General features: G+C 34.1%; 4 protein-coding genes across 5 annotated transcripts in view; 2 read left to right on the top strand and 2 right to left on the bottom strand.

The window, feature by feature from the left end:
• LOC119829033 (septin-interacting protein 1) overlaps positions 1-2931 on the top strand; it is an 8536-nt gene extending 5605 nt beyond the window's left edge. Inside the window, 3 exon segments of the mRNA XM_038351395.1 lie at positions 389-780; positions 1412-1575; positions 2511-2931. Coding sequence (XP_038207323.1) covers positions 389-780; positions 1412-1575; positions 2511-2912 — 958 coding nt within the window. The 3' untranslated portion in view covers positions 2913-2931.
• A 413-nt stretch (positions 2932-3344) lies between these two features.
• On the bottom strand, positions 3345-4249 carry LOC119829026 (mitochondrial pyruvate carrier 2-like). Its single transcript, XM_038351384.1, has 3 exons — positions 4165-4249; positions 3740-3780; positions 3345-3566 (listed from the first exon to the last, which is right to left on the bottom strand). The coding sequence occupies exons 1-3, from the start codon at positions 4247-4249 to the stop codon at positions 3345-3347; spliced, it is 348 nt and encodes a 115-aa protein (XP_038207312.1).
• A 945-nt stretch (positions 4250-5194) lies between these two features.
• LOC119829068 (mitochondrial pyruvate carrier 2-like) lies at positions 5195-9861 on the bottom strand. 2 transcript variants are annotated; one of them, XM_038351440.1, is made up of 3 exons: positions 9636-9861; positions 9510-9550; positions 5195-5686 (listed from the first exon to the last, which is right to left on the bottom strand). In XM_038351440.1, exons 1-3 carry the CDS (start codon positions 9718-9720, stop codon positions 5459-5461), a joined length of 354 nt encoding a protein of 117 aa, XP_038207368.1. In that variant the 5' UTR covers positions 9721-9861; the 3' UTR covers positions 5195-5458. The 2 variants fall into 2 exon arrangements, with proteins under 2 accessions (XP_038207368.1, XP_038207367.1); XM_038351439.1 differs by lacking the exon at positions 5195-5686 and adding an exon at positions 6805-8313 and having other exon boundaries at positions 9636-9838.
• A 398-nt stretch (positions 9862-10259) lies between these two features.
• LOC119829040 lies at positions 10260-12226 on the top strand. Its single transcript, XM_038351404.1, has one exon. It carries the CDS (start codon positions 10394-10396, stop codon positions 12092-12094), a length of 1701 nt encoding a protein of 566 aa, XP_038207332.1. The 5' UTR covers positions 10260-10393; the 3' UTR covers positions 12095-12226.
• The last annotated feature ends 2399 nt before the right edge of the window (positions 12227-14625 follow it).

The raw sequence follows: 14625 nt of genomic DNA, 5'->3' as shown, positions 1-14625 counted from the left end.
TCTGTCTCTGTCTTTTTAGTTAACAAAATATATTTTCTATAGTTAAAATTTGTGCAATTCTTATTTTCATTCAATTCCATCTTCCCATTGTGCAATTTAATAATATTCATATCAATAAATATTCTACCGAGAAAAAGACGTTGTCACGTAAAATCTTCGCCCGTAAAACCGACTTTACAGGCAACCATTTTTTTTTTATTTGTATAATTTTTGTTGATCAGTAAATAAATAAAAATACGCGCACCTACGCACATGCACGCGCACTTACACACATACACACACGCGCACACTCACACACAAAAACTCCACATGAAATATTAACTTTTTGAATTATAAATCTATAGAAATAATATACAACCTTATCCTTGTACTAAATTATGAAAGAAAGCTGGTGCCCTTTTATACAGGCGAGAACTTTGAACTCGGCCTAAAACTGGTGCCTGCCACTTATCACAATTTCTGTCATCTTATCTCTAAGCAAATCTTGTGATTTGATAGGAAATAAATTTATTTTATTTTTATTATTATCCTCAACGTACATAACTTGGCGATGTTGTGCAGGTGACGCGTTAAATGCCAGCGTGTACCCGCTGATCCGCTCGCGGCTGGCCAGCGCCCTAGCCGCCTGGCATCCGGCGGACGCGTCGGCCAAGCCGCTGCTGGCGGCCTGGCGGCATGCGTGGGGCGGAGCCCTAACGGCGCTCCTGCACCATCATATAGTGCCCAAGTTGGAGCATTGCCTGCAGCATGCGCCGTTGGAGCTCGTCGGCAGGGAGAATAGTGAGTGGATTGTTTGGTGCTGCAGTTAGGAATGACTTATTGGATAATGTCTAAGTTGTTCAGATTTTTTTTTGAGAAGAAAAAATATATAATGTTAGAAAAATCTGAAAAAATATGTCACCTAGTTCTATACTATTCATAGTGGCAGGTGATACTTAAATTTAGTGCACCACAAAAACTATCTATAATATCAAACACTTCAAAATTTAAGCTTCCTGTTTTTTGGTTAAAGAAGCTATATACATATTTAAAAAAATTAAATAAAATATTTTCATCGAACTAGTATTCAACACAATACTATTATATTGATTGATACGTCGCGTGGCGTTGTAGTAAAAAAGCAGTGGTAAGTCGGGGGTTCGACTACAAGCAAGCGTGCAGGAAATAAATTGATTTTTCAATTTATCTACGCATGTTGATAACATCACCACCGGCATGTCCGAGAATCAAAAGTTCAACGACAGGTGACTTCTGCCCACCCATACTTGGCCAGCGCGGATGTTTACGGCCCAAACCCGCATAGCAGGCCCGTACCCCAGCGGTCGGAGCAAATACGGGCTGAGCAGCTGCGGCCTGCGGTATCACCCGCGTATAGGAACTGATGGTGTGGTGTGGTGGTGTGGTGTTGCAGCGGCGTGGCTGTGGTGCGTGCAGTGGGTGGAGCTGGTGGGCGCGCCGGCGGTGGCGGCGCTGGCGGGGCGCGCGCTGCTGCCGCGCTGGCTGGCCGCGCTCGCCGCCTGGCTCAACACGGCGCCGCCGCACGCCACCGTGCTCGCCTCCTACACGCACTTCAAGGTGCGCTTACTCAAACTCCTACTCAAACTCAACCTCAAATTCAAACACAAACATTTATGCATTCAACTAGACTTCTTATAGAAAGAAGCACTTTTAAATCGTCATAATATTCCACAGTTATAAAATTAACTACCAATTCGGAAGGCAGTTTCACAGAGAAGAGTTGGCAAGGAACTCTGTAGTTGCTCTTTTGAAATAATATAAATTTTATATTTCAATGCTACATAATATGTAACATGTACATAACGATGACGCCAATGAACTGACCTGTGGTTCTTAAGCGTCAACATTCCATGGTTTGTCATCTTCCAAACAATATAATAATATATATATATTAACTATTGTATATATTTTATTTACTAGCGTTTGATAAAAAGAACAACATAAAATCAACCCTACTACCCTCACTTTGAATAGGAAGAATTTGATGTGGGAGCCGAGTGCGCTTCGCCACGAATTGGGCCGGCTCGTACGGGGGAACTACCACACCCCCACAGGAATCCGGTGTGAAATAATAGCATGCTATGTGTTTCGTACGGTGTGTGGGGGTGCCGGTAGCTGGTTTCCTTTTTCTCATCCCTTCCAGTCCATTCCTTCTTTTCAGTCGTCAATCCTTTCTTTATCCCTTACCCCATAAAAGCTGGCAGCGCATTCGCAGTGGCACTATCTTTGCGAATACTAATGGGTGGTCGTAATCGTTTACCATCAGGGGAACCACCAGCTCAATTGCCCGCTATAACATTAAAAAAAAAATTCCCTCCACCACCCTCTTTATAGGTAGGCAGAAAATCACCTTCATAATTTCCAGTCACATCTCAATTTCAACACCCGCTAATTTATTCCACTTTGCATTCATGCCAAAATCTTTTAACATAATCCACAATGCCCCTTATATATTGCAAATATTCTAATTACGAATACACATATTTTTCCAGAAAATGTTCCCACCCGAAGTGCTCAAAGAGCCGGTGGTGCGTGACGCGTTCCGGAAGGCTCTAGACATGATGAACAGAAGCACGGACATAGATGCCGTTGAACCACCCCCACCCCCACGGTTCACGATCACGGAAACAAAACCAGAGACCACCTCCAGGATAGCCGATGCCCTAGCAACTACCACGCAGAAGAGCTTCTCGGAGCTTCTAGAAACTAGATGCATGGAGAAGGGCATCACCTTCGTGCCAATCGCTGGGAAAACGAGGGAGGGAAGGCCGATTTACAAGATTGGCGACTTGCAGTGCTATGTTGTAAGGAATATAGTGATGTACTCCAATGATGGTGGCAGGAATTTCTCGCCGATCAGCATGGAGAAGCTATTAAAAATGGTGGAGGAATAAATGTGTTGTCGCATACCAATTATGTTTTAATATCCTGATGGATAAATAACTGTCAATTAAGATATAGATGTCGCTTTTCAAAACTTCTCAAAAGTCGTTTAGCTAACGAATCCTATAAAACGTCGAATCACTTTGAAACGTGGCGCGCATTCGCGCATAGGGATTGTGTCTTGGTGTTTATACATTGTTTATTCAATTTTCTACCCAACTACCCTCACTTTGTTAATAGTTTTTATGACTGGCTGTGATTTGTTATCAACTGACTAAAACAATCATGTAGTTCTTCAACTCAACATTTTCCCCCTTTTGATTTCTAGTGATGATTTTCTTTTTTTATTAAAAACACAAATAGATTGATCTCTTTATTACTGGCTACATCCAATAAAACACAACAGCATCTCTTATATTAAATAAACAAAAAAACACCCGTTTTCACCTGTTTAAAGATTGCTGGTAGAGATACGCTCGTCCTAACTGATATATATTAATACTAGCCACAAATAAATTGACGGTAAAAAGACTGTAGTTCTTGGGTTTAATTACCAACGAGTACCGTGACCATATAACACCGGTTATTGCCAAGGAAAAGCACTGGGGTATGGATAACGTTTCTGGTGGTCTGGTTACATCGCCCAATCCAGCTATTACCAAACCCTGGAATATGAATTTTGGGGTCGATTTAAAAAAAAACTAATAAAATACTTATTATTATACTTTAAAATGTATATAATCTTTGGGAATATAGGACTATTCTAATACGTCCAATGGCAATAAGTTCTTCGTGAGAAATAGACAGAAGTTTTCATGTATATAAAGGTCTGGCTTACCCATTTAAACGCTGGTGCCCAGAAAAATATTGTCTTTGGTCCTAAAATAGATTGGCAAAGTTAATTTTTAAATCATGGAGGGTAGAAGTGAAGCATAGATTATACACTTATATAAGTAAAGTTCCGTGTCTGCGTTGGTATCAAAATATTTGCAGGCAAATTTAAAAAAAAAAACTGGAGATTGGCTTGCGGTTAATACTCATTTACATACTATATTTGCTTAAACAAGCACCAATTTAAAGTATTTTGGACCTATTTTATAAATTGTTGGCTGGCCTGTTCTCCATACCATCTGTTGTCATAGGAAAATAAAAGAAAGTAAGTTCGCAGCAAGAGTTAATTTTAATATCCATAGTCTACATTTTCCCAAGCTTTAAAACGAGATTTTAAAGTTTTTATTAATTTTAACAATTCAATAAACAAACCTGCTGGATGTTCCCATAATGGACGTAGTGCTTGTGGTATAAATTTATCTGCCACTGAAATAATGCCTTTGTACACTTTCGACATATTTCACGTAAAATATTTTAAACGAGATTCTGATTCATTTTTAGTCTTGAACTAATGATAATTTTAAATATAGTCTTCATCTTTTATTATAAAAATACTGAAATGTTTCCATTTCATTAAAACATTTGTCAGTTCAGAGTCGTTACTGACATAGTATTTTCTTTTTATCCATCATATAAATAGGAGAGGAATTAAAATGAAAATAAAATTTGCAAAATAATGAAAAATGATTTATTTAACAAAAATATTTTAACAAAAACATCAGATATCATGGCAATAATATAATGACTAAATTAAATATGGCAAGGAAATAAGTACACGGTAATAACTTTGGTATAACAATGACTTAATAATTGATTCGTTCAAAAAATATTAATAAATTATATTATGGCACAGATACATTTCTAGTTTATTTTAATTAATACGTTTTTGAACGTGTAGGATATAAAATACAAGCTAATAATTTGTGGCAGTTTAAAAAAGCTTTTAACGTTTATAGGAAGGTCATATGTGTGGGGAATCTAAAAGGCACTGTTGCGCGTAGAAAGCATCTATGATAAGATCTAACTTAAATGAAAATATTATGAGCACAATGTTTTTTTTTCTTAATTGAACTGTGAGTTATTGTTAAAGATATAAAGACATACATATATAAAGACAAATACTGCACATGAACCCGCATAATACAAAAAGTGCTATTAAATACTGTTTAATAGTAAGAAATAACACGGAATGAATGCTGGAAAAAAGCTTGTCTGCCTGACCTATTGGTTATAATTTTTAAATGTAATATAGTTATAGAAACAAATATATTCGAGTTTAAAGATTCCGAAAAAACGCAATATGTAATAAATTCAAAAAATATTCAATAATTTTTCAATAAAAAAGTGTAAAAATTTGTTCATCCTAATAATTAAATCTTTGAGCTTCTATACAAAAATAAGTTAATTACCTAAGTAAAAGCTTTTTGCTTAGGTAATTAATTTATTTTATACTTTGTTAGTGTTGATTATTAATAACTGTACATAGATGATAAAATATAGTTAAGTTATATTGATTCCTTAAACTCGTGATAGTCATTATCACGAATTTAAGGAGAAAATTCGAATGTTATTTAAGTTAAGGTTAAAAAAGCATTGTTTTAAGTAGGTATTTAGAGAAGCGAACTTGTTCGTTCTTCCCTTACATTATCTTATCTTTTAAAAAAGATTATGCCATCTTTTCCAAACCCTTCTGGTAGCTATAGGCGCGGAAGCACTGCACGCCATTAGCGACACCTAGCGAGAAGTTACAAAGTGATAGAGCGTAATTTATTGGACGAATAACCAAACAGTATCTAGTCCAGATCAATCCAGTGGCCGCTAATGTAGCTGATTGCGTTGGCGACACTGTATCAAGGGGTCGGCGGTATTCGTCTATCGATGCTGCAACAAGGGCCTGAAAATGATATTGTGTAGATACATTTAGAAGCAATAAGGTTATTCACAAACAGAAAAACGGTAAAATATGTGATAGAAATTACACGTTACCTCAGAATTTCCAAGCAACCAATTTTTAGTCTAAAAGTATTTGAAGGTGCTGTTTTCTTTTTATACTATTTGATAATCTGTGCTATACTATCAGTGGAACTCGTATTTTAAAAATATCAGTCATACATTGATTAAAAAAAACATATAAATGGAGGAGCGTTAATAAATTACTAGGTAAAGTTCTTAATAATGTATGTACCATAACTGTGAAAAAAGGATTTACATAATTATCGTTCGAGGTCAGGGGAATAATGTGCTGTTACTTAAAAATTCGAACAGAAAAAAAAACAAATGAAACCAAACCATCAACGGTTTTAGGAACTATAAGTGTATGTTATCTAGATCATAAGTACATACAATCTACATAGCTACTATAATCTGTGCTATAACTATGTACATAAAGTATCTCAAGCAATATGTAAACGTTTGTTTGCATAACAAGTCACATGATTTATGTATCTGTCGCCGTAAAAATGTAAAAACATTTATATTACAATTTAACTCGTGAAATTGTTATTCGTCGTCAAATTGTAATCCGTAACATTTACTTAAAATTTAACGCATTATTTTTCTAAGAGACATTACTTTTCCCAAACATCAGTCGGTACAGGATGCTATCAACGGAGCCCCGTGAAATGTTCTAAAGCATTTACTAACCCACCATATTGATTGCCCATTTCACTATTTAACGGTTTTTCTGTTTAAAGTTTATAATTCACCGAAAAATAATGCATAGACTTTTAACTTGTATGTTACGGATTGAAATTTGTTGACAGTTTACAATATCGCAGTAATTTAGCCGACGAGATTGTAATGTGTTTTCAGTTACACGGTGACATATCACAACTGTATCTCAAAGATATTATACTATCTTCCATACACATACATATCTACTCTATAATACACATTAATACGTTTATGAAAGAATTTTCCACGTGCAAAGATTTCAAATCCATGATACAGCCATATCACATGCACATGCATAAACGAATAATGGAGAAGATTGAAGAAAGAAAAGAAAATATTGCAATAGAAAAATATATTTTCTAACTATAAAAGGTGTTACAAAAATAGTCATCCATTTTTTTCACATCGCTTTATTTAACATGATTTATAATTGATATGATTCTATGATTAATAGAGCATTATTTAAAATCATTCATTAATTAAAAAATGCTGCTTTAAAATTTAGTTCACCATCATCAGCCCATATGAGAGTTGTCACATGTAGAAGTTAAAACTGTCGATTCTTAGACATACCGGTTTCCTCACGTTTTTCATGACCGTTTTAAGCAATGATGATGGCGATAGTGAGCAGATGTATTGTTCAATTAAAATCAAATTATTATTAAATTTAATTTATACATTTAGACTTGTTAATTTATATCCGAAGTTCTCACCAATAAGCCTCCACTGTTTTTTTTTAAATACTTTTCTTTATTTATAATCATACAAAAAACATTTTCTTTAAACACTGAAAATTAAATAAATATTGTGGTTTGCCCGCAGGCTAGGAAAAGGAAGTCTAATTTCGATTGTTGATAATATTTTCAGATGGTAGTTATATAAATAATGCTCTATACATAGTAATTACATATCCATATCTATCACAGATTGTCGAAGATTTAAAATCAACTTTCGAGCACCATTACCTTATTCTATCCTGCATATGAGAGCTCTATACATTTTTAAACTTAATACCTCATGATAAAATGCAACTACGTTAACCCTTTGAGCTTATATTCATAAATAAATTAACTATAACTGAGATTGATCTTTACTACTTGTAATTTGTACAATGGTTGTTTGAGATAGAACTACAAATTTCTTTAGTGGAGTTATTTGCACTTGTCTATACTTTGGTATATTATAATCTTTAGGGTCCTACATCCAAAGGTTAAAATGGGACCCGATTATTGAGACTTTGCTATACGGCTTTGTCTGTCTGCCACTAGGCTGTATCTTATATACTGTGATAGACAGTTAAATTTATCAGAGATAAGGTTTACATTGAACAAATAATAAAATAATAAATCTAGTTTCAAAAATTAGAAAACACACCAAATTCCATTTAGCTTGGAAATCTTAATATCATAAGTCCGACTCACTTGATCGCTATTATTAAAAAAAAAATTGAAGTAAGTGTTGAATCTATTGTGGGTATAACTATCTACCATTTTACAATTAAACGGTGTGTTGATAGAGTAAAGGACAAGTGCAAATGTTATCAATTGACCTATACAATGAATAGTCCTATATCAAACGCGAAATGAAATCCCTGTGGCCCGGCGAGTATGAAAATCATTTGCTCGCTTTGTTCTTTAAAGCTTGTTCGTATCTGTAAGCTCTGCCTATTTGGTAAAGGCTCGTCATAGCTACAAACACATTAACAGCGAATAGACTATAGTTTTTCGGTATGATGACGAGCGAATAACGTGACCATATGATCCCGGTGGCAGCTAGCGATGCTGATTGAGGAATGGATAAGGTCTCGACGGGGCGCTGTAAGTCACCCAAACCAGCCAACACCAAGCCCTGAAATGTGTTAAATGCGATGAGATATTTCATGATTATGTGATCTGATCTGAGTATGACACCGCTTATTAGTAGATACTGGCGAATATTTTAATTTGTTTATGACATAATTTTAACTTTATCCTTATATATAGAGTTGGTATATATTGGTTTTTCTGTTTTGTGAATGTAGTTTATTGGTTATCAGGTCTGGAGTATTGTGATGTATTCTACTAATGTTATAAACAAGATTATTTGTAAGAATGTATGGATGTATATTTGTAACTCTTTTGTCTTTGTGTGACATTTGGTACAGTGATAAGATTATCTGGATGAGAAAATACTGTTTTAACCAGGAACCATGTGAGTGAAGCCTCAGGATTAAGATATCTATTCTATTTTAAAATATAGGAAAGGCTCAGTGGGAGCACTCAATTTTCTCATATACAGGTAATTTCAAACAAGGAAATACATACTGATCGAACAAGGCTCTTCATTTAAAACCTCAAAAAGAGGTTGTGAGTTTTTTAAATATAATGAATTATTGTCACCTGCACAATGAGCACTCGACATGGATTTACAGAAAGAAGCCCATATTATTGGTATTATTTTCAGCTGGTAATTATTTGTATAGTGTAAAATAGAGATGAAAGTGTTTATGGATGGTGGCAACCACTTCGCATTAGGTGACCCACATGCTTTTAACTGCTCTTATATAAAATAATGGTGTGTTGGCAAAATATGGAATAAGATTTTTTATGTGCACGTCTGAAATATTTGAATCGCCAGGTAAGGCTGACAATGAAACATGTTAAATGTTTTTTTAGATTGAGAGCAGTTGGTGAATAAATGAATGGTAGAAATTTATCGTGCATGCCCTCTAGCATGCATCAATATCATTAGATATAAAGATAATTGCCTGATGATAATTTTTAATGCAGTCTTTTGTTATCTATCAAAATAAATGTTTTAATATTGTGGATACAACTTGTGACGGTTGTGATATTTGTGTGAGATTTTACAAAAGATTATTCGATTTTGCAAATCTACTAATAGACCATATAATGTCTATATTTAAAAAATTTGGCATATGAAGATTTTTTAATAAGGTCTCAAAATGCTATATTGAATAGAATTACGTATTATTTTAAATTGCCCTTTACAATGTCGCACAATATGGTAACCTTGAAAATATCTTATCGATAAGAAACACTTACCCATTTAAAGGCTGGAGCCCAGAAAAATATTGTTTTTGGACCTATAATAATAAATATTCGTAATTAAAAAATTAGCTGTTTCATATGGAAACGAATAAGGGTAATAATGAATATTAAATGCAATACCTGCTTCATGTTCCCATAGTGGACGCAATTTTTGAGGTACAAATCTGTCAGCAAATAAGACTACGGCCTTGTATGCTTTCGACATTTTCTGTATTATGTTATTATTTTTCTAATTTAAATTAATATAACTTGTGAATTTGAGTTGGCCGTGGTGAAGCCGTCCTCTTTCCCGAAGAGACCTTATTTAAATTTATTTGATTTGAAATAATCACACGTCAAAATCTGGTTATCATAATGACAGACCAACAAATGTTAAACTTTTAAGTCGCGTTCAAAGCATGCCAAAGCAATATAAATTGATAATTTTTACTGAAATGTAAATAGGTACATTATTGTATTACAATTTTGTGTATTATTCAAGATAAATAATAATTGCATATTAAAATTTATTTTGATACAAGCATCCTTTGGTAATGTTTTTATGTTTTTGTGTTTTATCTCTGTAGTCAATATCACCAAGGGAATATTTACAAATTTATTTTAAGTTACATTTAAATTTTCACAAATAATATAATGAACTTTACTACAATATATACAATCAAAATCAAAAGGAGAAGGAGAAGGATTTAAGAAATAATGAACGCATTTTATATAAAGAAAACATGGGTGCGGGCTTGTGCGTGTGAATGTGTCAGTGTAATTTATTTTCTTAATTTCTTTGTTTTACTTTTTAGTTTAATGTTTTTTTTTAGTTTTCATTCTAAATAGATCTACAACTGTTTCTTCAATGAACTTAATAAAATAGTTTCGGTGTGAATATGGGTACGAGCACAATGGGCAGTGATTTACATTCTGATAAGCAGGACAAGCTTTTGAAGCTCCAGGCTCGAAAAAAAGAGCTTGAGCAGATGTTAGCAGCTAAAAATGAAGAGCTATACAAACTTTGTGTTCAAGAAGTTCAATTAACGGGTGTTATGCCACCGGAAGCGCCTTTGAGCCCAGAGGTACCACAAAGAGATAGATTAGGTAGTATTCGGAGTGTGGATCGATCTACAGACGGTACTGATGTTCAAGATGGCTCTGATAACGCTTCTAGACGGATTAAAGCTTCTAATGATCGGCATGATGCGGAACACAGCTTACGTAAGAACATTTCTCATCGACTATCTACGCCGTCGATTTCCGGTGTATCCGCTAAAAACGTTCATCCTAGGCAAGTACGCCGTCCCGAAACTAGTTGTTCTAATTTCTTCCCATCGCCGCCACAAGAGCGCAACCCTGAAACGTTTTCGATGCATCCTTCTCATACCTATCCATCATTAGCTAATCGCCACGAAGGTTTGCCTAGTGATAATATACATAATGAACTGCAGCAGGGTCCAGTGTACCGCCACCACACTATGGCAACAGAATATACTAACAAAATATATTATAATGGCCCTACAGAAGCCCATAATGTGTCTCGGCTGAGAGAAACACACTTTAGTTCGAGCCACCCAGATATAGCCACTCATTATTCACATGGCACAATGGCTCAGCATCCTATGCCCCAACAGAATGGAATGCGATCAACACCATTATTATATCAATATGCATCGCAGCTAAAAGCGCAGAGTCAACATCTAGGTGCAATTACACATCACCATCAAACGCCAGTTCAACCGAAGAGACGACAAGATGGTGTTCGTAGGAATACACTTCAGAGAACTCAAACATACCACCTTACGTCTCACAGTGACTACAACCATCACTTGGAGAATATGACAGATGCATATAGACCTCCTCCAACAATTTATCAGCATAGATCTCAAACAGACATACAAGAGCAACCACTAGATAGAATACATGTTCCAATGGAAAGGAACATACCTGTCCCCAATACTCTGCCATTACGAGAGCGAAATACAATACGGAATCCTCTACATTTGCAGCTGCAGGTTTCAACTGATGATTATGATGATAGGCGGCACTGTCACGACCCTCTCAGTCCTGTCAGTCAAATGTCAGGGTATTCACAAAACTTTGACTCTGTCAGCATGAATAAATTTTCCCCTGTCTCTCATGATACTAAGTTAAAAGAGAAGCAATGGTATGAAACATCTTTAGATTCACCTACAAGAGAAATACCAACCCTAAAGAAGAGCGGCAGCTTGAAACGAACGCCGAGTATAGGTAATTCTCAGCCCTACGAAATAATGATATCGTCTGGGCGGCATACAGCTATGCAAAGCCCAAATCATGTACCTAATAGTCCTCCAGTATTGTCGCCGAGCGCAATTTCGCTGGAATCGCCGAAAAATTTGACAGTGATAGAACAGGGTAAATGTATACCTTACAGAGAAGAAACGAAGCCTTTCGAAATGTCCGATTTTTACAAATATTCTACAAAATTCCGGCAATCTAATGTTCCTAAAGCACCCCCACCACATCCAGTACAAAATGTTAATAATGTGTACAATAAATTGCCTATGGAGTTGCCACATTTTAGCCAAGAACATTGGCATGGAACAAGCAAATAACAGCATAGTTTTTAAGATAAACTATTTTGTTTTAAATACTTTTATTATGCATTATTTTGGTTGGTTACTATAAGTACTTATTTAATTGCAACTGATCTCTGCTATATACTGTGTGTATATTTTGTAAAGGGGTTTATTTAATACTTCGATTGAAATCTACTATACAAATACGACTGATTAATCAAATATAAACTGTGATAATAAAGTACAGCAAGTACACTGTGACAATAATTCATAGTTTCAAAAAAAGCTGATTCAATTGTATAACAAATTTAAATGAAATAAGTAGAACCATATTTGTGAATTTTTCATATTAGATATATTATCAAGGTACAATGCGATAATTGCTTTTTAATATTCAATGCCAATTTTCAATATTTTAAATATTATGGTTTGATAACTTTTGCCTTTGAGGGTTGAATAAATCCCACCGCTTAATATTATATTAAATATTGCCAACTTTCTATTTTCTTGCATTTTTTTGTATTATAATTAGTATTGCCCAATTATGAAATCATTTCATGAGATCTTCGACTTCTATTGAAATTTGCCTTTAGATGGAGTGCCTTATGAAATAAGTTACTGACTTAAAAAAATTGTTCGAAACTAATATATAAGAAGCATATTTTGCATATCATGTCAGTTTCTATAAGTTTATATATATATAATTCAAAATTAGGAGTGAATGTATAATTTTAAGTAACATTACAATATTTGTTTTGAAATATTACGTTATAATACATACATTGACTTATAAATTGCATAAGAAATAAACATTGCATATAGTTTAAACTTTAAAGCAATTACAAAAGCGATACAATTGTGTTAGTGTAATAGTTATGATAACAGTCAATTTTATGTATTTATAATGCAGGTAGAATATTTATAATTATGAAATAAAATTATTAATTCTTCCTTTTAAGAGAATGTTTAGATCTCCCATTCCAGATATTGTGAGAATGTATTTTAAATGTTGCAACATAAAAATATCTTTCTTTAAATACATATTGAAGGTATCATTAGTAAAAAATCGTTAAAAATTGTTCATTTCTAAAGTAGTGATAATTTAATAACCACAAAACTAAAACTGGAAATAATTTTTATTTGTCTTCATACTTACAAAATAACAAGTAATGATAAGTTATTGCGAATGAATATTTCTTTTTTATTAAATTGTAAAAAATTGTTTGAAAGTGTCAAAATGAATGAAAGATTTATGTATGGATCTATAGCAGATTAATTAAATACATTTTCATTATTAGTACCGATACTAAGACTTAATAAAAAACTTGCCAGAAATAATAATAATTGCCATGACCTGTCGTCCACTGCTAACTTTTACCCAAAATAAATAATAAATAATATTGTAAATAATTTATAGTTTTAGTAAATTTAGTAAATAATAGAATGTATAAAGCAATTGAGAATTGCTATGCTGGGAATGATGATATTTTTGTACATTGGTTTAAGTCAGTGCAAATGCACCGTTTTATCTATTGTAGATTTAATAAAGTTATGATTATAGTTAGTTATCTTTTTAATTTACCTACTATTTTATAATAAACATGGACTCATTCAATATAATCTCATGTATTTTTGTCTTTTTCGCAGTTTCTCCCGCGTAAGTAATATTCCGTACCTCGTAGGAATATCGGGCAAAAAGTTGCCTATATGTTATTCCAGTTGCCTAGCAGTCTACGTACCAAAATCATTCCAATCGGTTCAGTAGTTTTTGCATGAAAGTAATGAAAATAAAAAATTATTATATTATTCGCATTTATAATATTAGTAGGATAGGAAGTAGGATAGTAGGATAGGATATATTCATATGCTTTTAGTTATGACACTCATTTATGACAAAGATGAAATTTGCTGTCCCGCACGGTGTTGTACGCGAACGAATCCGCGTGCAAAACTTGAAAGTGTCAATTTTTATAGGTATGTGTAATTATGAAATGTTAATAGTTTAAAATAAAGTATTTTGTGCATCTTTCGGTTCAGACATTTTTGAGCTATAAGTTGTGTAACAACGCACGCTCACCCGTTCGGGCGCCCACCCGGGTGAGCGCCCGACCGAGTACGGCCCCTCCATTCATGCGACAGCCCAAGTCGAGGTTCGCGGTAAATGCCGTTGAGCATAGTACACCAAATGTGGAACATTTGGTGTACTATGCTTTATGTCAATTCTTGAATATACAGGATATTCAAGAATTGACATAAAAAACACGCCAATTATACCTACGAAGTTGTAGTTATACAATACTAGCTGCGACCCGAGGTTTCACCCGCGTAAGTCCGTATCCCGTAGGAATATCGGGATAAAAAGTTGCCTATATGTTATTCCACTTGTCCAGCTGTCTATGTACCAAATTTCATTGCAATCGGTTCTGTAGTTTTTGCGTGAAAGAGCAACACACAAATACACATCCTTACAAACTTTGTCACTTATAATATTATAGTATACCTAGTCTTGCCATAAATATTGTAATAAAGAAAAAAGAAAATTGTTAACTGCAAATAACATTTATTAC

Source organism: Zerene cesonia, chromosome 9 (assembly GCF_012273895.1).
Source record: "Zerene cesonia ecotype Mississippi chromosome 9, Zerene_cesonia_1.1, whole genome shotgun sequence".
In the NCBI taxonomy this organism is placed as follows: domain Eukaryota; kingdom Metazoa; phylum Arthropoda; class Insecta; order Lepidoptera; family Pieridae; genus Zerene; species Zerene cesonia.
This window is presented reverse-complemented; position numbering and strand designations above follow the sequence as displayed.